This window comes from Chlorocebus sabaeus, chromosome 1, assembly GCF_047675955.1.
Source record: "Chlorocebus sabaeus isolate Y175 chromosome 1, mChlSab1.0.hap1, whole genome shotgun sequence".
Lineage (NCBI taxonomy): Eukaryota > Metazoa > Chordata > Mammalia > Primates > Cercopithecidae > Chlorocebus > Chlorocebus sabaeus.
This window is the reverse complement of record NC_132904.1, coordinates 10,347,922-10,367,988: the sequence shown is the minus strand read 5'-3', so window position 1 is coordinate 10,367,988 and position 20,067 is coordinate 10,347,922. Positions and strand designations below refer to the sequence as shown.

Below are 20,067 nucleotides of genomic sequence, written 5' to 3'. Positions count from 1 at the left end.
AAGGTCCCAAGAGGGTGAATGACTTGCCCAAGGTGACATAAATTGTTTGCACTGAGTTGGGTCTAGAATGGATCTTAGGCCCTTGGCACTGTGCCCCCATTGCCATCACTTAAGAGGGGCTGGCTGCAGCCCTTACAGCAGAAGGCAGGCTGGGAAAGGACAAGTGGAAGGGTAGCAGGCCCCAATTCTGCACACCGGAGAGGAGCTCTGAAATCCTGCCAGAGACTGTGTCCATAGAGGTGCCAGAGGCCCTAGGGAATGATTATTTATTTTATATTTTGTGTTTTGGTGGAGACAGGGTCTTATAATATTGCCCAGGCTGGTGTCAAATCCTAGGCTCGAGTGATCCTCCCACCTGGGTTCCCAGAGTGTTGGGATTACAGACATGAGCCGTGACGCCTGGCTGGGAATGGTTTAAAAGTGGGCACCAGCATTCTAGCCCTGACCCAGGCTAAAAGGGGTCACATGGAGCAGAGCTGTGCAAAGAGCTTTTGGGTGAGGAGTCACTCTGAGAAAAGCAAGAAGACTCTGACCCCAAGACTTCCCATGGTGAGTTAGGAAAGCATTTCTGGAGAGCCTGTTAGGTGCCAGGCGCTGTGCCTGTGCACTGAAGACACAAAGTGGTCTAGTCTTGGAAATTCCCTTATGCTGCTCTCAGTCTGGGTAATAGTGAACAAGACAGCCAGCAAGAGTTGTGAAGGAGTCAGGCCGTTCAGCAAGCAGTGAAGTGCTAGTGCAGGAAGGCCTGAGCTGGGAAATGTCCGGAGAGACCCTGTGAAGTGATGCATGGATCAGGAAAGCTTCCTGGTGGAAGCGATGTCTGAGCTGAGGCTCACCACGAAGAGGAATGGGAGTGACTGCTAGAGGGAAAGTGTTCCAGGCAGTGGAAAGCTGTGGCCAAGACCTGGAGGTCTGAGACACCATTCTGCGTTTGAAGACAGGTGGCTGGAACCCCGAGTGAGACTCTAGGAAGGGAAGAGAGTTAGCCTGGAGCTGCAGGCAGGGAAGGGGAGACAGCCAGCTCATAATACAGTTGTGGGCAAAAATCCAGAAACCACATGGATCTAATCTGGATATCAATTTTACATGTATATGTGTATATGCCTACACACACATAGATAAAATCAGTTATGTTTGTGTGTGTGTATATACGTATTTGTGTGTGTGTACGTGTGTGCATACAGAAAGTTGGTTTTTTAAGGCTTTAAATATGAAGCCATCAGTTCCTTTTCCCAGTGCTGTGTGGCTGTGGAGATGAGTGTTGGTGCTCCCCCCACCACCACGTGCCTGTTCTAGAGTAAGAAGGAGTGCTTTTACTGTATGCAGGTGTGGGTGAAGAGTAGACTGTCCAGGATTTCAGTCCTTGGCTTTTGCTCTGCAGCAAGGACTGGCTGAGGGCACTGGGAGGCTTCTTCAGGCCCAGGAGTCAGGCCCACTTTCCCTTTTCTCTTGAGGGAATGACTCAGAGAACACTCCTGCCACCGGAGGTTCTGCAGGGTTTTCAGAGGCAGCCAGTGGAGGCTGATGGTAGCAGTTGGTGAGAAAGAGGAAGTACGTAGTGGCCATTCCTCTGGTCACTCCTGACAAATATTTCTGTCACTAAACAGCACCTCTCTGTGGCAGCCTTGGGCTCTGTTCTGGAAAGGGAGGAGCTTTCCTCTCCCTGTGGGAGGGCCCGTCATCTGTGGCTTCTGCTTTGCCCTTGGCCACAGACTAGATTGCACAACACAGCCAGTGAGAGTCCCTCTTCCCTCACAAGTGCTTGGAGTGGCAGGCCTTAGCTTATAGGGTTGTAGAAATGACCGTGTTCCACACTGCAGGGTCCAGGTCACAGCCGGCGAAGCATATGAAAATTGACCTAAGGTTAGAATGTGATTGTCCTACTAGGAAAGATTTACTGGGACAGCATTTCACTTCTGACTCCATAGGCTGTTGTCTCCTGCCAGGGAGTGAGTTTTGTTCCCATGCTTGTCCGGTCTTTACTGCTTTCCCTCCTGCCTTTTCCCAGAGGCCACAAACCTGCCCACCTCCTGTTATGTTTTAGTTCTGATAGGAGTACCATTCACAGTTCTTGGCAGGGGACCAACCCACTTCTACCCTGGTTAGTTTCCCCTCCTTTTCCCAGCTTGTTTGATGTGCACGTTCTCCAAAATTCTTATGCAGCCGGTTGGCTCTGTAGTGCCTAGAGATTGGAGCTCCTGCAACAGGAACCCTACCGCTTCCCTCCCTGGTTTTAGGGGCAGGGCTTGAAAATAGAGAATAGTAATCTCCCTTCCTCCTCCTCCTCCTCCTCCTCCTTCTCCTCTCCCCAACTTCTCCCTGCCCCCACCCCCACCCCTACCCCCACCCTGCCAGGCAAACTGGAGTGACCAGCTCAGAGCGGGACTCAGTCCACCTCCCTGCTCTGCCTATCAGCAGTGATCTGGAGGAGATTCCTGGGCGCGTGAGTATGTGAACTCTGGAGCACATTACTGTCCCGGGCTGGCACTCTGTGGCAGGTGTGTGCACTCATTCTGCTGTAACCAGGTCTGTCCAAGGCCGCCCTGTTCTCTAATAGCTTGGAAAATGGAAAGCACTTCTAAATACCCCTGCTCTTCAGAAGAGCTGGCTGGGTGGTTTGGCGAGTTTCTTCTTAGAATCCCTTAGAGTACAATACCCCCTTTTCCCCGAAAGCCAGGTTCTTTAGTTCCTAAACTGCGTTCTCTTGTCGCTAACTTACTACCTTCAGTTTTCTTAGGTTGGGTGCATCTTCCCTGGCCTTAACAAGACTGTGGATGAAAGGTCAAGAGAGTGGTAGCTGCTCCTTTGCGAGAAAGGGGATGTTGGAGTGGGAGCACAGGCTGCCAGCAATTGTTTCACGTTCCCCCTTTGGCTGGCTAGGAAAGGGATACCACTTTAGCCTTCTGCCAACCTCCACAGCCAGCTGTGGGAAAACCCAAATGGAAACATCCTCTCGCTGCTAAGACTTGAGAGCCTGAGGCAGAGACCAGCCAGTAGCAGCCCAACCCTGCTGAATGGGGAGGACTGTTTATTTTATTTTATTTTTTTCTGAGACGGAGTCTTGTTCTGTTGCCCGCTCTGGAGTGCAGTGGCGCGATCTCGGCTTACTGCAACCTCCACACCTCAGATTCAGGTGATTCTCCTGCCTCAGCCTCCGAGTAGCTGAAACTACAGGCATGCGCCACCACGCCCAGCTAATATTTGTATTTTTGGTAGAGACGGAGCTTCACCATGTTGGCCAGGCTGGTCTTGAACTACCAGACTCAGGTGATCCGCCTGCCTCGGCCTCCCAAGGGACTAGGATTACAGGTGTGAGCTACTGTGCCCAACCTGAGGATTGGTTATTTAGGGGCTGTGACAGATGGTTTTGCAGAGGAGCGGTGGAAAGCCTGTAATTTCACAGAGCCAGGGGTCAGCTTTTGCACCACAGCCATATAGTTTCTACGGCCTGTACTGCCTGAGGCCAGGGTCTCAGATGCTGACCATCTTTCCCTCTTCCTTCCTGTGTCTTGTGGCCAGCGACTATCATTGTCAGGTTGACCCTCTGGTTAGAGAGGATGACTTTGGCCTGGTGTCCAGACTCACTGCTACCTGATCCCCTCTGCCCTGGAACTGCACCTAAGAGGAATTCCTTTCCTCCCAATTCCAGCATAAGTGGTCACAGAAAGTTATGGTTTGGCATTTGGATTTCTGATTGGGAGTTTAGGCATCTGAGAATTGAATGCTTGCTTTATACAAATACAGCCTTAAGACATCTCGTCTTTTTTAAGCCCTACATGCTTTGCTTGGGTATTAATTGAACTTGGGGCTTTTTAGGGACCTTATGTTGCCTACCTCCCTAGTTTCCCCTCCACTCCACCCCCCAAAAAACCCAAAGAACATTGGAAAAATTGAGCAGTGCCTCAAGGTCACTTGACCATAAGTGGTATTTGGCATAGTTAGCTGGTTTGGTGAGAGATTTCTGCTTTATATTTGAGCAAAAAATTTATTGGCGGGAGGCCTCTATGCTGTGTTGCCAATGCTTGCCCGTGTGCCCCCTCCCCTCCCTTGACAGGTTGTTTTAATCCCCTTGTCTGTAAACAAGTGCAGCAGAACGTGTCGGCCCAGCTCACATGACCTTGGTTATCTCTTCATGGGGTAACCAGCATCAGCGTTAGATACCACGGTCACTTGACATGGTAGAGCTGTCAGGGTAGAGTGGAGATACCAGCAGGAATCCTGGTCTGTGAAGAAAGGTAAAGGGGAGTGTGTGTGAGGCCTCAGGACCAGGCGGGAAAAGTCTGCTCCCATGGGTTAGGGCTTTCAGCTGTGAGAAGAGGACAGTTTCATTCCTTCTACTTTTTAAAGAGATTCTCACTGTGTCACCCAGGCTGGAGTGCAGTGGTGTAATCAAGGCTCACTGCAGCCTCAACTTCCTTAGCTCAAGCAGTCCTCCTGCCTCAGCCTCCTGAGTAGCTAGGACCACAGGTGCATGCCACCACGCCCAGCTAATTTTCTTTTTTTTTTGAGATGGAGTCTCACTTTGTCGCCCAGGCTTGAGTGCAGTGTGTGATCTCGGCTCGCTGCTACCTCAGCCTCCCAGGTTCAAGCGATTCTCCTGCCTCAGCCTCTTGAGTATCTGGGATTACAGGTGCGTGCCACCACGCCCAGCTAATTTTTGTATTTTTAATAGAGATGAGGTTACACCATGTTGTTCAGGCTGGTCTGAAACTCCTGACCTCGTGATCTGCCCGCCTCAGCCTCCCAAAGTGTTGGGATTACAGGTGTGAGCCACCACGCCCAGCTAATTTTTCTTTGTTGAGATGGGGGGTCTCATTATGTAGCCTAGGCTGGTCTCGAACTCCTTGCCTCAAATGATCTGCCTACCTCCGTCTCCCAAAGTGCTGGGATTACAGGCATGAGCCACTGTGGCCAACTTTCGTTCCTTCTTTATTACCCTAAAATTTCTATTTCTGGCATCTTGTTTTTCTTTCTCAGACCCTGTCTGCAGGGGCCCAGGACATGCAGCTGTTTCAGGAAACTACCCCTGAGATGGGGCAGATGTATGCTAGTTCATGCGCTACAAAACCCAACACCAAAAATCCCATCTTCCTAAACAGCGATCCTGTTATGTTGTGTGAAGGACAGTGGCGATAGGGGCCTGGCTGCCAGAGAGGCTGCTGGATTTTATGGCAGACACACCCAGGAGCTGGAAGTGTGGCTAAGCCTTCACCAGCACCATCACTTCACTCCCTATATACATGCACACAGGTTTCCCTTGTCTCACAGCTGAAGAGGCAGCGCTCAGCTTCAGTAAGCACTGTGTATGAGAATGGACTTACTCTGGTCACACTGCACACACGCATGTGTGTGAGAGAGAAACACTGATCACATTTCCCATAATGACTGTTGATTTGCAAAGTTTCCAGGTCCATACATCTAGGGTGGGATGTGTGTGTTTTCATCAGGGGAGAGGAGAGAGGCCTTTTGTGGAAGGGATAAAATGGTTGAGCTGCTGGAGCCTTTTCTAGCTCCATTTATGCAGCAGCCTTTCTGCCTGGATGCAGACTTGAACCCAAGTCCAAGTTCAAGGCATGTGCATAGATGACCAGAACTTAGCCTTCAGCTGCAGGGTTCTACTGGAGAAAACATCCGTCTCCTTTTGGAGATGCAGGGAATTCGTGATGAGCTTTGAGTAAAGAAGTTCAAGCTGTGTCTTCTAGCAGCCTACAGAATAAGTTGGAAAAGGATATGAAATTATAGAAATAACCAGCATGTCGCCAGGCATTGTTCTCAGTGCTTTAGATGGTGTGGATATTTGGTAATTTCTGATTGTTTGTTTACCTTCTATTTTATTTTATTTATTTATTTATTTTTTTAAGACGGAGTCTTGCTCTCTCACCCAGACTGGAGTGCAGTGGTGCGATCTCAGCTCACTGCAAGCTCCGCCTCCCCGGGTTCACGCCATTCTCCTGCCTCAACCTCCCGAGTAGCTGGGACTACAGGAGCCCGTCACCACGCCCGGCTAATTTTTTGTATTTTTAGTAGAGGCGAGGTTTCACCGTGTTAGCCAGGATGGTCTCGATCTCCTGACCTTGTGATCTGCCCGCTTCAGCCTCCCAAAGTGCTGGGATTACAGGCATGAGCACCACGCCTGGCCTCTTTAACTTCTGTTTTCAAGAATTGGTAGGGACCCCTCTGTGGCTGTGGGGTTCTTTGTCCTTGGTAGTTAGTATGAACTATGTAGAGCAACAGAATGGGTAGCCACGGCCTGTGGCCACCAAGCTAAATTCTACTGATGAGAGGTGTCCTGGGTGGGTCTTCATTTATGCCACCATACCTATTTCCAGTTAGAGCTGCCTTTTAGGATTTGTTGGGTAGGAGCTGTATTCCTCTTGGAGCCATCTTTTCTTCCCTGCCGTCTCAGAGTGAATTCAGAGGTGGAGAGCTACAGACTTGGCTGCTCGCCTCCTTCAAAACACCCAGCATTCCCTTGTCCACAGTCTCTGTAGCAGCACATCTAGCAATGCCCAAGAGCGGCCCCCTTCCTCCCAGCGCCACCTGTTAATAGGTGGTTCTGGTTCCTGAGGGCTTCCACAGTGCATGAGCTAATCTCACCAAACAGTGCCATTCCCAGGTTCATACCACAGAGGTTAGAAATGCCTTGGGCCATTCCCTTCTCTTAGAAACCAGTTCAATCAGACTCTTTTTTTTTTTTTTGGACGGAGTCTTGTTCTGTCAACCAACCAGGCTGGAGTGCAGTGGCGTGATCTCGACTCACTGCAGCCTCAACCTTCGCAGGCTCAAGTGACCCTTCCACCTGGGCCTCCTGAGTAGCTGGGACTACAGGTGCCCGCCACCACGCCCAGCTGATTTTTGTATTTTTAGTAGAGATGGAGTTTCACCATGTTGGTCAGGCTGGTCTCGAATGCCTCACTTCAAGTGATCCGCCCGCCTCAGCCTCCCAAAGTGCTGGAATTATAGGCGTGAGCCGCCGCACCCAGCCCAGACTCTTTTCATAGGATGTTGAAAGGATGAATTAAGTATAAAAAGTGCCTTTTGGCCGGGTGCAGTGGCTCACGCCTATCAGTTGAGAGGAGCTTGGGCAACGTGGCGAAACCCCATCTCTACAAAAGTACAAAAATTAGTCAGGTGTGGTGGTGGGCACCTATAGTCCCAGCTACTCAGAAGGCTGAGGTGGGAGAATCACCTGAGCCTGGGAAGGTCGAGGCTGCAGTGAGCCAAGATTGCGCCACTGCACTCTGGCCTGGGTGACAGACCCTGTCTCAGAAAAAAAGTACTTTTTAATAAGGCACATGTAATGGAAAATGACTGTCATCTGGTTTTCCATACTTTGCTCCTAAGTAGAAAGTACAAACAGCAAGGGCCCCCTTGGAGCAAAATTGTCATTGCCACTAGCGAATAAACAGCAGTGGTTGGCTTTGAGGGGCACCTTCAGCCTAAAGCCATAAGCTGACATATACTCAGTCTCACTGAGAAGCTCGGACTTTCCACTCTTCACCTAACTGCTGACAAATGAATCCTCCAGCAAGCTGGCCAGGATACCTGCCTAGGCCATGGCCACGTAGTAACAGGATCCAGCCATCAGCGCAGGGTTAAGACTGCAGCAGCAGTGGCAAGCCGAGTAAGGCAGGTATGAAGCATAGCCCCCACGTCAGTTGCCTAGTAGGGAAGACAGTTGTAAAGAGCATTTTTTGCCCCTGATGTGTCAGGGTACTGTTGCAGGTTGTCTTGTCTCCTCTAGCTGGAAGTTGTTCTACCTGGTCTTCCTTAATTAGCTCTTCTCTTGTGTAAGGCAGCACCCATTTAAAATTTTCCCTCTAGCCTCATTCCTCACCTCCATCTGGGTTTATATCTCCTCAGACCCTCTCTCCTACCCAGCCTTAAGCTCTACCCCGAATGCTTTGAAGCTCTCTTGTTCAAGTCTTCCTTTTTTTTTTTTTTTTTTTGAGACGGAGTCTGGGTCTGTTGCCCAGGCTGGAGTGCAGTGACCCGATCTTGGCTCACTGCAAGCTTCGACTCCCGGGTTCATGCCATTCTCCTGCCTCAGCCTCCCCAGTAGCTGGGGCTACAGGTGCCCACCACCACGCCCAGCTAATTTTTTGTATTTTTAGTAGAGATGGGGTTTCACCATGTTAGCAAGGATGGTCTGGATCTCCTGACCTCGTGATCCGCCCACCTCGGCCTCCCAAAGTGCTGGGATTACAGAAGTGAGCCACCGCACCTGGCTCAAGTCTTCTTGATTCAAGCCCTCACCCAGAGCTTGAAGGCTAGGGAGCCCCAGTGTCTGCTGCCCATGGTGCTTGGAGAGCAAAGATCTGTTCCCAGGTCCTGAGTTGGAACTCTGAATCCATTTCCTGTTCTGGGCTATGGTTTAACTCTTAAGTACGATTCACATACCACTTGAAATACTATGCTGGGACCTTATGGGCTGACCTGAGAACACATCTACCATTTGTAACATGTTTCTCTGGAAAAAGAGTTCCTTCTCAGAACAGAACTTTTGGTAACTTGGGGATTTCTTGACTAATATGCTGCAACAGATTTGCATTTGCCTGTGGAAGTGTCTCTTTATTTTGTATTCAGCTGGGTGCAGTGACTCACGCCTGTAATCCCAGCACTTTGGGAGGCCAAGGCAGTCAGATCACTTGAGGACAGGAGTTTGAGACCAGCCTGGCCAACATGGTAAAACCCCATCTCTACTAAAAATACAAAAAAAAAAAAAAAAAATCTGGTCCTGGTGGTGCACACCTGTACTCCCGGCTACTCGGGAGGCTGAGGCAGGAGAATCACTTGAACCCGGGAGGTAGAGGTTGCAGTGAACTGAGATGACACACCACTCTACTCCAGCCTGGGCGATAGAGTGAGACTCTGTCTCAAAAAAAAAAAATTTTTTTAAATCATATTTTGTGGTCATGGCACTATCCATTGTACAAGTAAGTCGTCCTCCTATACGCCAGATGGCAAAAAAGAAGCACCCTCCTCTTCCTACCCAGAAAAGTTGCTGGAGAGCTACCCTTGTCTTCTGTGATTGCCTTGAGGGCTAGGTTTGTCTGGGTTCTCCATGTCAGCTGATTTGAGCCGTAGTCTGGTAGCACCTGAAACAGGATGCCCTCATTCCACAACTTAGGTGCCCTCTCCTGCTTGGGTTTTTAGTGATCTGCTGCAGGAGAAAGATAGCACCTCTCCCTGTCAGCAGGAGCAGTCCTGTAAGGGCTTGCTTCTAGAAAGATCAGCCAGTTGGATTTTTAGTGGTCACTTAAGTGGAGTAGCCACTTTGCAGCCGGGCCCAACAGGGAGACAGTTCTGAGGTGAGGGTGGCAGTGACAGCCTTGGGGTGGTTTCTGATGCACTGTGACCTCTGGCCATGGTGACTTCTGGGGCAACAAACTTTGTCCCAGTGTTTTTTTCTGACATTTCCTCCTTCTTATTCAACTCCCTCTTTGAAACTGGAGGAATAGGAAGGCAGTATTTCTTCACTTCCAGAGAAAGATGCAGCAGGAAGAGGCACATGTCTTGTTCTGCACTTTCCAGCAGCAGTGCTGGGTCTGGGGGGTCTAGAAGGCCTGTTTCCCAGCTCCAGACTGGATCTTATCCTCAGCATACAAGCAAATTTTAAGGAAACCACATTGGAAAGGGCAGAAACAAAGGGTTAAATCTGTACCCAGGTAGAAAGACTGTTGCATAAATGCTGAGAGAGTTTTTTTTTTTTGTTTTAAGATCTCATGCTTCTTTTTTACTTTGTGTTGGCAAAAACCCCAGGAGAAGATGGGAGATTCTGGGAGGAGATGATTATGCTGGGTGAGTCAACTGAGCTCCCCAGCTGCCGTTTTTAGTTCCTTTGCTTTTTTGTAACAGGAGGCAGTTTGGGGAGGGGTTGGGGGCAGGGTGGGAATGCTGATTCGTGCAGCAGGACAGGAGGCAGGTGTGTATGGGTGAAATTATTTTGACACCCTACATTTAACAGGGCCTTAGAGTCAGTACATTGGTTCAAGTAAGAAATATTAAAGCAGAACTCTTAGTGTGGCAAACAATAAATAAATGTCTCCTAGATTCTTACACAAGTCACTGTCTGTCCCCAATTGGTAGCTCTTAGAATGGCTCGAGTTGCATTCATTGTCACAGCAAGACACAATGGTTTTGATAGCAAAGCAGTAGAGAAACTAAATGTAGAGAGGCAGAGAGAACTGTCTTAAGTGGGAGTACCTGGTGGTTGTCTTGGGCAGCAGGAAGTTTGAAGGAGAGGGTTTTCCCTCTGATGAAAGGAAGGCTAGGGCTTGATTCAGGGGAGCAAGTGCGATGGGCCCTGCTGGTCCCTGGTTGTGCCTATATTCTGAGTCTGTCTCCAGCTCACCTTGGTGATCACTCACTTTTCATCCATCACTGGAATAGGGGATCTCGTGGCTCACTACCCTCATGGGTATTTTTTGCAGAGTACACTGATGTGGGCTGTCAGTTATCACTTGGTCCCAGAGACTGTCATGAAGACACCCCAACATGTTTTCTTATTTATTCATTTGTATACATTTATTCATTCAGTACTATATTGAATACTGTGCTGGGCATTGTTCTGGGCCATGAATAAGACAGACCTGGCCTGGTGCAGTGGCTCATGCCTGTAATCCCAGCACTTTGGGAGGCCAAGGTGGGCAGATCACCTGAGGTCAGGAGTTTGAGACCAGCCTGGCCAACATGGCAAAACCCCGTCTCTACTTAAAAAAAAAAAAAAACAAAAAAACAAAAAAAAACAGGCATGGTGGCGGGCACCTGTAATCCCAGCTACTTGGGAGGCTGAGGCAGGAGAATCGCTTGAACTCCTGAGGCAGAGGTTGCAGTGAGCCAAGATCGCACCACTGCACTCTAACCTGGATGGCCAGAGAAGAAACTGTCTCAAAAAAAAAGACCAAGGTCCCTCCTTCTGTAGTGTAGTCTAGCAGGAAGGACAGATAGTAACCAACCAACTTCAAGGGCAACAAATGCCTTGAAAGAGGGGAAACGGGGCTGGTAGCAAGAAGTCGTGATCTTCCTTCCCTCACCCTTATCTCTTGGGGTCGAGAGTAGGCAACTTTAAAGATGAAAAAGTTGTGCCTCTCTTGTTCCCTACGTATTATAACGTGGGCCAAGTAGGTGTGGGCATTGTTGGGCACTGAGGGTATATGAAGGTGAAGGAGACACTGGCTCTGATCTGTCAGAGCGTGAGGGGGTTAAGGTACGGGGACACAAACAAGAAATTAATGGGGCTGGGTGTGGTGGCTCACGCCTATAATCCCAGCACTTTGGGAGGCTGAGGCAGGAAGATTGCTTGAGCCTAGGAGTTTGAGGCCAGCCTGGGCAAGATGGCAAGATGCCATCTCTACAAAAGAAATAAATAAAAAACTAGCCAGGTATGGTGGCACACACCTGAAGTCCCAACTATTTGAGAGGCTGAAGCAGTAGAATCCCTTGAGTCCAGGAGTTTGAGGATGCAGTAAGCTGTGATTGTGCCATTGCAGTCCAGCCTGGGCGAGAGAGCAAGACTTCATCTCTTACAAAAGAAGAAGAAATGAAGGGTACAGATAGAGTGCTGAGAGTCCAGAGAAGTGAGCGACCACTCCCAGCTAAGACAGTGTCTGGATTTGAGATAAACAAGGGATAAGAGGACTTAACCTGGATCACAGGAAGACGCGTAGGATAGATGACCACTTTCCTTTTAGTATGTGTAGATCTGGGTAGCTCTTTGTACCACAATTCTGACCTATTCTTTTTTCTTATTATTTTTATTTATTCAATTTTTTTTTTTTTTTTTTAAGACAGAATCTCACTCTGTGGCCCAGGCTGGAGTGCAGTGGTGCAATCTTAGCTCACTGCAACCTCTGCCTCCCAGGTTCAAGTGATTCTCGTGCCTCAGCCTCCCTAGTAGCTGGGATTACAGGCACGTGCCACCATACCCTGCTAATTTTTGTATTTTTAGTAGAGATGGGGTTTCACCATATTGGCCAGGCTGGTCTCGAACTCCTGACCTTGGGTGATCTGCTCACCTTAGCCTCCCAAAGTGCTGGGATTACAGGCATAAGCCACCATGCCTAGCCTGAAATAATAAAATTTTTAATCTTTTAAAAAATATGGGCCGGGCTCAGTAGCTCACACCTGTAATCCCAGCACTTTGGGAGACTGAGCTGGGTGGATCACCTGAGGAAAATTAGCCAGGCATGGTGGTGCATACCTGTAATCCCAGTTACTTGGGAGGCTGAGGCAGGAGAATCACTTGAACCCGGGAGGTGGAGATTGCACTGAGCCAAGATCACGCCACTGTACTCTAGCCTGGGCAACAAGAGCGAAACTCTTGTCTCAAAAAAAAAAAAAAAAAAAATGGAATGCCTCACAGATTTGTATGTCATCCTTGCACAGGGGCCATGCTAATCTTTTCTGTATTGTTCCAATGTTTTGTGTATGCGCATGTGCAGAGCGGTGGAGCTGGGTTATCACAGGTCTAACTCCGGAACGGCACCCTTCACTATTATCCCCAGTGTACAGCAGTGGAGCTAGGAAGAGAGACCGAGTGTCTAGAGAGCCCAGAAAATATGCCAAGAACACACATACTAGGCAAAGAAAACGAGCTTAGGAGGAAGCCCAGCCACCTCAGCCACACTGGTTAGGATCTGCTACCTCCCCACAGTCCTGTGTAAAGTGAGCCAAACCTCTGTGCTGCAGGCTGCCTTCTGCCTACCCCCACCACCCCCATCCCCCAGAGCCCTGGGCTACTGGCAGGCTGGCTCTCCTGTGATATGGAGGAACTTGTTGGTCTCCATGGTTACGGTAACCCACTGGTATGGGAGGAACTGCATAAAGTGCGAGGCTGGCAGTGTGAGCTTCCCCCAGCCCTTGGCACCATGTGGTACTGGTACATCAGTTGTTTTGTGGACCTTTTCTGGGAGGAGGGAGTTAAGGAACTGATGAAGAAGGGAAGAACCCTGGCAGGACCACTGTCATCATCCTCTGGGCCACACAGAGGGCAGAGGCATGGGCACTTTGTCATTCACCTACTCCTCCTGCAGGATGGTTTTATGTTAGGAAAGAGGGTCTTCTTTGCCTGATGGCCCAGCCATGGCAAGAATTTGACTTTTCCTTGTTATAGAAGGAATAGCAGGATGACAGGAATCAACTTAGCTATACTGGTACTTACAGTCAAGTTTCTAGGTATTGCAGCTCTTCCCAGAGCCCAGAGAACCCTTGGAGATGGGAAACAATGGTTCCTACCCCAAAGTGAAGCTAGATAATAATAGAATCCATCATCAAGATATTCCCGAATACCAGGTTCTGTGGTAAACACTGACATGGATTTTCTTTTTTCTTTTTTTTTTTTCTTTTGAGACAGGGTCTTACTCTGTCACCCAGGCTGGAGTGCCGCAGTGTGATCACGGCTCACTGCAGCCTCAGCCTACCTCCCTGGGCTCAAGTGATCCTTCCACATCAGCCTCCCAAGTAGCTGGAATTACAGGCACATGCCACCACACCCTGGCTAATTTTTGTGTTTTTTTGTAGAGCCGGTGTTTCGCCATGTTGGCCTCGAACTCCTAGGCTCAAGGGATCTGCTTGCCTTGGCCTCCCAAAGTCCTGGAATCACAGGCGTGAGCTACCATGCCCGGCCAGATTTTCTCATTTAATCTTCCCGCTAATTCTGTGAAATGGGTCCAGCTAGTATCTTTATGTCCCAAATGAAGAAACAGATTTGGAGAAGTTACGTCACTTTGCTCACGTTCAGTCAACTGGTAAGCAGCAGAGGTGGGGAGAGCGACTCTAGTAAGTTTTCTGTATAGTTTACCCCTTCTAAGATTCTGGAAGGCAGGAGCCAGATCTCACTGAGCTTTGCAACTGGAGCCAGGGGTCCAGAATACTGTTGAACAAAGGTTTGCTAGTCTAACAGTAGTTGGGGATTTAGAGACCAGACCCCAGCAAGCAGATTCTCAGGGATGAAAGTGGTCCTGGAAGCCTACTTTCAAGAGGAGCCCAGCATTTCAAGTGGCTCTGAAGACAAGAGATTTGGAGAGTGCTCTTTGCATTGTGGCTTCCAGGCCTGAAGGAGAGTGAGCTGGAGGTGGCTCTCTGTTCTCACCTCCTATGCCATGTCAGGTTTTTCCCAGGCAGGTTTGAGGCCCGGCCCGCCTCATGGGCCAGGCTGCAGTGCTGATCTCCCTGCCTTGTGTTGAGGATTGTAGCTCAGAGAGCTAAAGGGCAGTAAACCACCTTGGTTTTGGCTCTGTGCTTAAGTTGCAGGCTTTCTGGTTATCCTTTGTGAGGGAGGCTCCTACCCTGGCTGGGAAGAGGGAGCAGCCCCCGCCTCCCATCTACAGTGGGATAGTAAAGGAATGTGGCTGTTTTTCAAGTGGAGAAGTCACAGTTAATTTTGGGGGTGGGAACATCCAGGCTCTCCACTGGTGAGTGCCTGCCAGTTTTACAAGCTCTCCAACACTGAATGCTCCTCTGGTTTATTGGCTCTTGGCAGTTGATAACCATAGTTGCTCAGAATCAAAGGATGCAAAGACGGTTTCTGGGTACAGTGAAGGAGGAAGGGTTAAAAAAACAAGGGACTCCAACTCCCAGTTACAAGATGTTCCGTATGGCCGTGCACAATGGCTCACTCCTGTGATCCCAGCACTTTAGGAGGCCAAGGTGAGAGGATTGCTTGAGCCCAGGGAGTTCGAGACCAGCCTGGGCAACATGGAGAAATCCTGTCTGCACAAAAAATACAAAAATTAGCGGGCTTGGTGGCACATGCCTGTAGTCCCAGGTGCTCAAGAGGAAGGTCACTTGAGCCCAGGAGACAAAGACTGCAGTGAGCCAAGATCATACCACTGCACTCCAGCCTGGGCAACAGAACAAGACCCTGTCTAAAAATAAATTAATAAATAGGGACTGGCCACAGGCACATGACTTTTTTTAAGAGACAGAGTCTTATGCTGGGAGTGGTAGCTCATGTCTATAATCCCCACACTTTGGGAGGCCAAGGTGGGCAGATCGCTTGAATTGTTGAGTTCAGTACCAGCCTGGACAAGCTGGCAAAACCCTATCTCTACAAAAAATACAAAAATTAGCCGGGCATATTGCTGTGGCCCTATAGTTGCAGCTACTCGGGAGGCTGAGATGGGAGGATGGATTGAGCCCAGGAGGCAGAGGTTATAGTGAGCCAAGATCGTGCTGCTGCACTCTAGCCTGGGTGATAGAGTCATACCCTGTCTCAAAAAAAAAAAAAAAAAAAAGAGATTGGGCTTAGTGGCTCATGTCTGTAATCCAAGCACTTTGGGAGGCTGAGGCAGGCGGATTACTTGAGGCTAGGAGTTCAAGACTAGCCTGGCCAAGGTGGTGAAACCCCGTCTTACTAAAAATACAAAAATTATCTGGACTTGGTGGCATGCACTTGTAATCCCAGCTACTTGGGAGGCTGAGGCAGAAGAATCACTTGAACCCAGGAGGCGGATGTTGCAGTGAGCCGAGATCACACCACTGCACTCCAGCCTGGGTGACAAAGCGAGACTCCATCTCAAAAAAAAAAAAAAAAAGAGGCCGGGTGCAGTGACTCAGACCTGTAATCCCAGCACTTTGGGAGGCCAAGGCGGGCAGTTCACAGGGCCAGGAGATTGAGACCATCCTGGCCAACATGGTGAAACCTACATCTCTACTAAAAATATTAAAAAATTAGCTGAGTGTGGTGGCAGGCTCCTGTAATCCCAGCTACTCGGAAGGCTGAGGCAGGAGAGTCACTCGAACCCGGGAAGCGGAGGTTGCAGTGAGCCGAGATCACGCCACCGCACTCCAGCCTGGGCAACAGAGTGAGACTCCATCTCAAAAAAAAAATAAGAGTCACAAGAGTCATTTTTATTCTGTCACCCAAGCTGGAGTGCAGTGGCACGATCATAGCTCACTGTTACCTCCACCTCCTGGACTGAAACAATCACCCTGCTTTAGCCTCCTGAGTAGCTGAGACTACAGGCCCATGGCACCATGCCTGGCTAATTTTTGAATTTGGAGAGAGAGGGTCTCACTATGTTGCCCAGGCTTGTCTCGAATTCCCAGGCGCAAGTCATCCTCCCACCATGGCCTCCCAAAGTGCTGGGATTAAGGCACAAGCAACAGTACTCAGCCCCATGTGGCTTTTTTTTTTTTGAGACAGAGTCTTACTCTGTCACCCAGGCTGGAGTGCAATGGCGCAATCTGTGCTCACTGCAGCCTCTGCCTCCCAGGCTCAAGCAATTCTCATGCTTCAGCCTCTGAGTAGCTGGGATTACAGGAGCATGCCACCATACTCGGCAAATTTTTATATTTTTAGTGGTGATGGGGTTTCGCCATGTTGCCCAGGCTGGTCTCGAACTCCTGACCTCAAGTGATCCACCCTCCTCGGCCTCTCAAAGTGCTGGGATTACAGGCGTGAGCCACCGTGCCTGGCCCCCATGTGACTTTTTATCTAAATCCTACCCTATCTCTTCCCAGCCTTTCTGTTTGAGGTCAGTGCTTTGTATTTCCTCCGTTTGCAAAACCCCTTACTGTCTCCCACAAATAGGATTGAGGAAACAGTCCTTCTGTCACATTGCAAAGCCCTAGAAAAATGAAGGGACTGGAAAAATGAAGCTGTTTGATCCTGCTCTGGTTCTCAGTCTACCAGTGAGTGAAGGGGACAGAGGGCCCAGGCAAGCTCGAGCCCAGGATCCAATGGGCCCACTGAAGTCAGAGCCCACTTTTCAGGGGCTGAGAAAAGGAAAGGGTTGCTGTGGGACCACTGGGAGAGGCCTTTAAACAGCCCTCCACCATTGGCCTGAATCAAACATTGTCATTCCCATTGTCCCGAGTGCCTTTCCTGAGCCTTCATACCTTCTGCCTCCTAGCTTATGGAGGAGGAGCCAGGGGCTTATCTTTTGGGGGAAATGAGAGCACAACTAGGCATCAAGAAGGGCTGATGAGAAACTGGTAAGGGGGACTGACTGTCGGAACAGCAGAGTGCTGAAATGGTGACAAAAGCTCTGGGCTCTGGCCCCAGCTCTGTACTGAGAAGCTGTGAGATTTTGGGCAAGTCTCATAACCTCTGAATGCCAATTTCTCAATGGAAAACGGGGAGACTACCTACCCTGTAGGTCTGTGTTTGGAGAAAATGAAGTGGACATACAGTAGTATCAGAAACGTGAATCTGTTGGCCAGGGCTCATGTGTAAGGCAAACATTTCGTGGCCATTCCTGAGTAGCGTGGTCTTGCAGGGATATATGCTAAGTGCTGTAAGAGCACAGAGGAAGCTTTGCCCTTCCCTAGAGGGTTAATGGCTACCAACATGAGAAGGTCACAGAGTTCCTTAATGAGCAGGAGCCTAGCCTAGAATCAGGGATAAATGAGAAATCGTTCTGAGAACCAGAGGCAAGGCTGCAACCAGCACGTAGACAGGGGTCGTTGGTCTGGAAGGGGAGTCTTCTCCAGATGAGAGACAGCCAGCTTGCCCCGTGCTCACCATGTGCCCAGATAGTGGGGGCTTAGCAGGAGGAAAGTGTGAGGAATCCCAGGCCTTTGGAATTCCTTGAGAAAGCAGTGTTGTTTTGAAGGTAAGGCAAAACTGGAGACTGGAGACTTGGAGGTGAGTGAGAACCTAGGGATGGATGAATTTTCAGAAGCAGGCCTGGAAGGCACTTAGAAGAGACATTTGGATTGTTTCTAGCTTTTGGGCAAAATCTAGGATTAAACATGATTTTTTCATTGGTAGAATGCTCTATCAGTGATAAAGGCTCTTAATCTAGAAAACAGACCTCTAGGGGGCTTTACATAGAGTCCCCGAACTCCCTGAAATTATGCCCAAAATATTTTGTGTCTAAGTGGAATGTGCATGGTTCTAAGGTTAAGCACTGCTTTTTTAGGAAGTAGGAGGTCCATCCGCCACTGTCAGCTTGCTGGTTTCTGCTTACCCTCCTCCCTACTCCGTTCTTGAGGGGGTGGTTTGCTGGTCTTTGGCAGGGCCGCCACTCTGGGTCAGCACATCTGAGTCACACGTATTCCTCCCCAGCCCTATTGGAGGCTTTGTTAAAGTCATCTGCCCCTACCCAGGTCCCACCTGCTACAGGTGAGCTAGGGTTTTATGACAGCCGTGGCTGCAGTGAGTCTCCTCACCCTCTCGCCAGCTGTTACCCAGCAAAGCACCTTGGGGAGGGTGGGGCTGCCCACTTCCGGGGAGGGAGGGAGGGGGAGGGGAGAAGGAAGTTGATCTGAACCCGCCTCTTTCTCTCTCTGTCTCCCTTCCTGCCCTATTCCCCTCCTGCCCCTTCCCTCCCACCTTGCTTCTGGTGTACTGTCCTGGAATTGCACGCACTTCCTTACCACCAGGCTTCTGGCCCTTGAGAAGTCAGCGGGGCTTTGTCCCTGTTGCTCTCCTTGCCAAACCCAGTCTCTCTCTGCTAGTGGTGGTTTCGGTTGCGACACCGTCCAGGTTCCCAGGCAGGAACCGCTCGGCCTGGCTGCTTAGCTACTTTTCACTGAGGAGGTGGTGGAAGGTGTCGCCTGCTCCGGCTGAGTAAGGGTGGCTGGCTGAGCCGGCAGCCCCCGCCCTGGGCCTGGCTCTTCCCGGCCTCTGTACTTTGCCCTCGCTGCCTGACAGGTTCTGCTGTGGGCTCTGCTGAATGGAAGTCGCTGGTAGTCCTTTTCCCTTTCTCCAGTCTGGTATGTTGTCCCCCGTTTTACTCTAGGATTGCCTCCTCCTCTTTCTTCCCTCTCACCTCAAACATAGGATCTTTAGGGAGTTGCTAAGTGGCGCCCTGCCTGAGTCCAGCATAGTAATATTCATGGGAGGGCTGTCCAGATGTGGAAGTGGCATTGACTAGGAAAGGAAGAGGGAGCACATACCAGAAGAGTCTCCCCTGGGAACAAGCGGCTTGACAAGTGGGTGAGGAGGGACTGGTGGGAGGCAGAGTCCCGAGGCCTCAGAGAGGATGCTCCGGTGCTACAGTGAAGGGGAGCCTAGGATCTAGGGCTGTCACCCAGGGCCAGTGCCCAAGGGATACTTTTCTCTCCCGACTCTGTAGTACCCGGCTTACTGTGCTTCTGGCCAGGGAGTATCACCCCTCCTGGTTTGACCCCTTCTCAGTCCTCGGGAAGCCAAAGGACACTTAAGGCCAGCCCTGAATGCAGAGCCCCAAAGCATGAGCTTCTCCACGGGACAACTGTTGGTAGGAGCCTCCAGCATTAGGGCCGGGGCCCTGCCTACCTGAGTCAGCGCCAGGCCTCTCGGGGTGGAGGCTGTCTTCCGGGCAAGCCTGACAACACACCTAGGCCAAGTCTGAGATCCCAGGCGGAAAGGGCCCGACAGGCCCAGTGGATGCAAAACTGTCTTTTTATTTTCTCCTCCATGTCCTGCCTTCTCTTCCTCTCAGTAGCCGACCCCAAAGCTGTTTCAGCCCTACTTCTGAATCCGGCCTGCTTAGTAACTGCTTGGTTTGCCTTTTGGTTCCAAATAACTGCTTTGCAGGGTGACCCCTTATTCTTCCTAAAGGCTACTTGAGAGCCATAGGGGCTCCTCTCGACAGACCTCCTCCATCCTTTAGGGCCTGCCTGGAGTATGATATAGGCCAGAGCTTTGGGAGTGCCTGGTGTGCCACATCTTACTATAAGCAGGGAGGATGGTGGTGGAGGGGAGAGCATGGTTTTCGCCAGGTCCTATTGAGTTGGCCTAGTAGGGTAGCTAATCCTCAGCCTGCCATCCTGTTGGTGAGACCCAGGGCCAAGCTGAATGGTGCAGCCAGAACCCAAAAAGGGAAACTCTCTATATTAGCCACTGCATACTCTTACCACTTTATCCTTCAGGAAAGCAGCTAGGTGAGGAAGTTGCCTCACTTGGGGCCTTACCCCAAGAAGCATTTCTGTTGGAGACTTTCTCCTCTCTTTTCCCGTTCTCTTTTCTCTGCTTCCTCCCCGTGGCTTGCTTCCTTACCCTGGCTCACATCCCTGCTGTGGGAAACATACTACAGCATAGAAGAGGGGGGTGCAGGGGTAAGTAAGGAAAGGATTGAGCACTTGGAGTCCTGTGAGTTGGATGGTTCAGTCCTGAAAAGTGGGTTGGTGACTTTG

At 50.1% G+C, this 20,067-nt stretch overlaps 1 protein-coding gene and 1 pseudogene across 17 annotated transcripts in view; one reads left to right on the top strand and one right to left on the bottom strand.

The window, feature by feature from the left end:
* MARK2 (microtubule affinity regulating kinase 2) overlaps positions 1 to 20,067 on the top strand; it is a 75,124-nt gene that overhangs the window by 33,868 nt on the left and 21,189 nt on the right. For 2 of the 17 annotated variants that reach the window (XM_037999166.2, XM_037999162.2), the window contains exon 1: positions 13,385 to 13,748. The exons of 4 other annotated variants lie outside the window; for them this stretch is intronic. In XM_037999166.2, coding sequence (XP_037855094.1) covers positions 13,665 to 13,748 — 84 coding nt within the window. In that variant the 5' untranslated portion in view covers positions 13,385 to 13,664. Of the gene's footprint in view, positions 1 to 13,384; positions 13,749 to 18,230; positions 18,664 to 20,067 lie in introns of those variants that run through there. 11 more of the 17 variants (XM_037999160.2, XM_037999156.2, XM_037999165.2 and 8 more) reach the window with 9 other exon arrangements.
* LOC119624550 (U6 spliceosomal RNA) lies at positions 12,343 to 12,441 on the bottom strand (annotated as a pseudogene).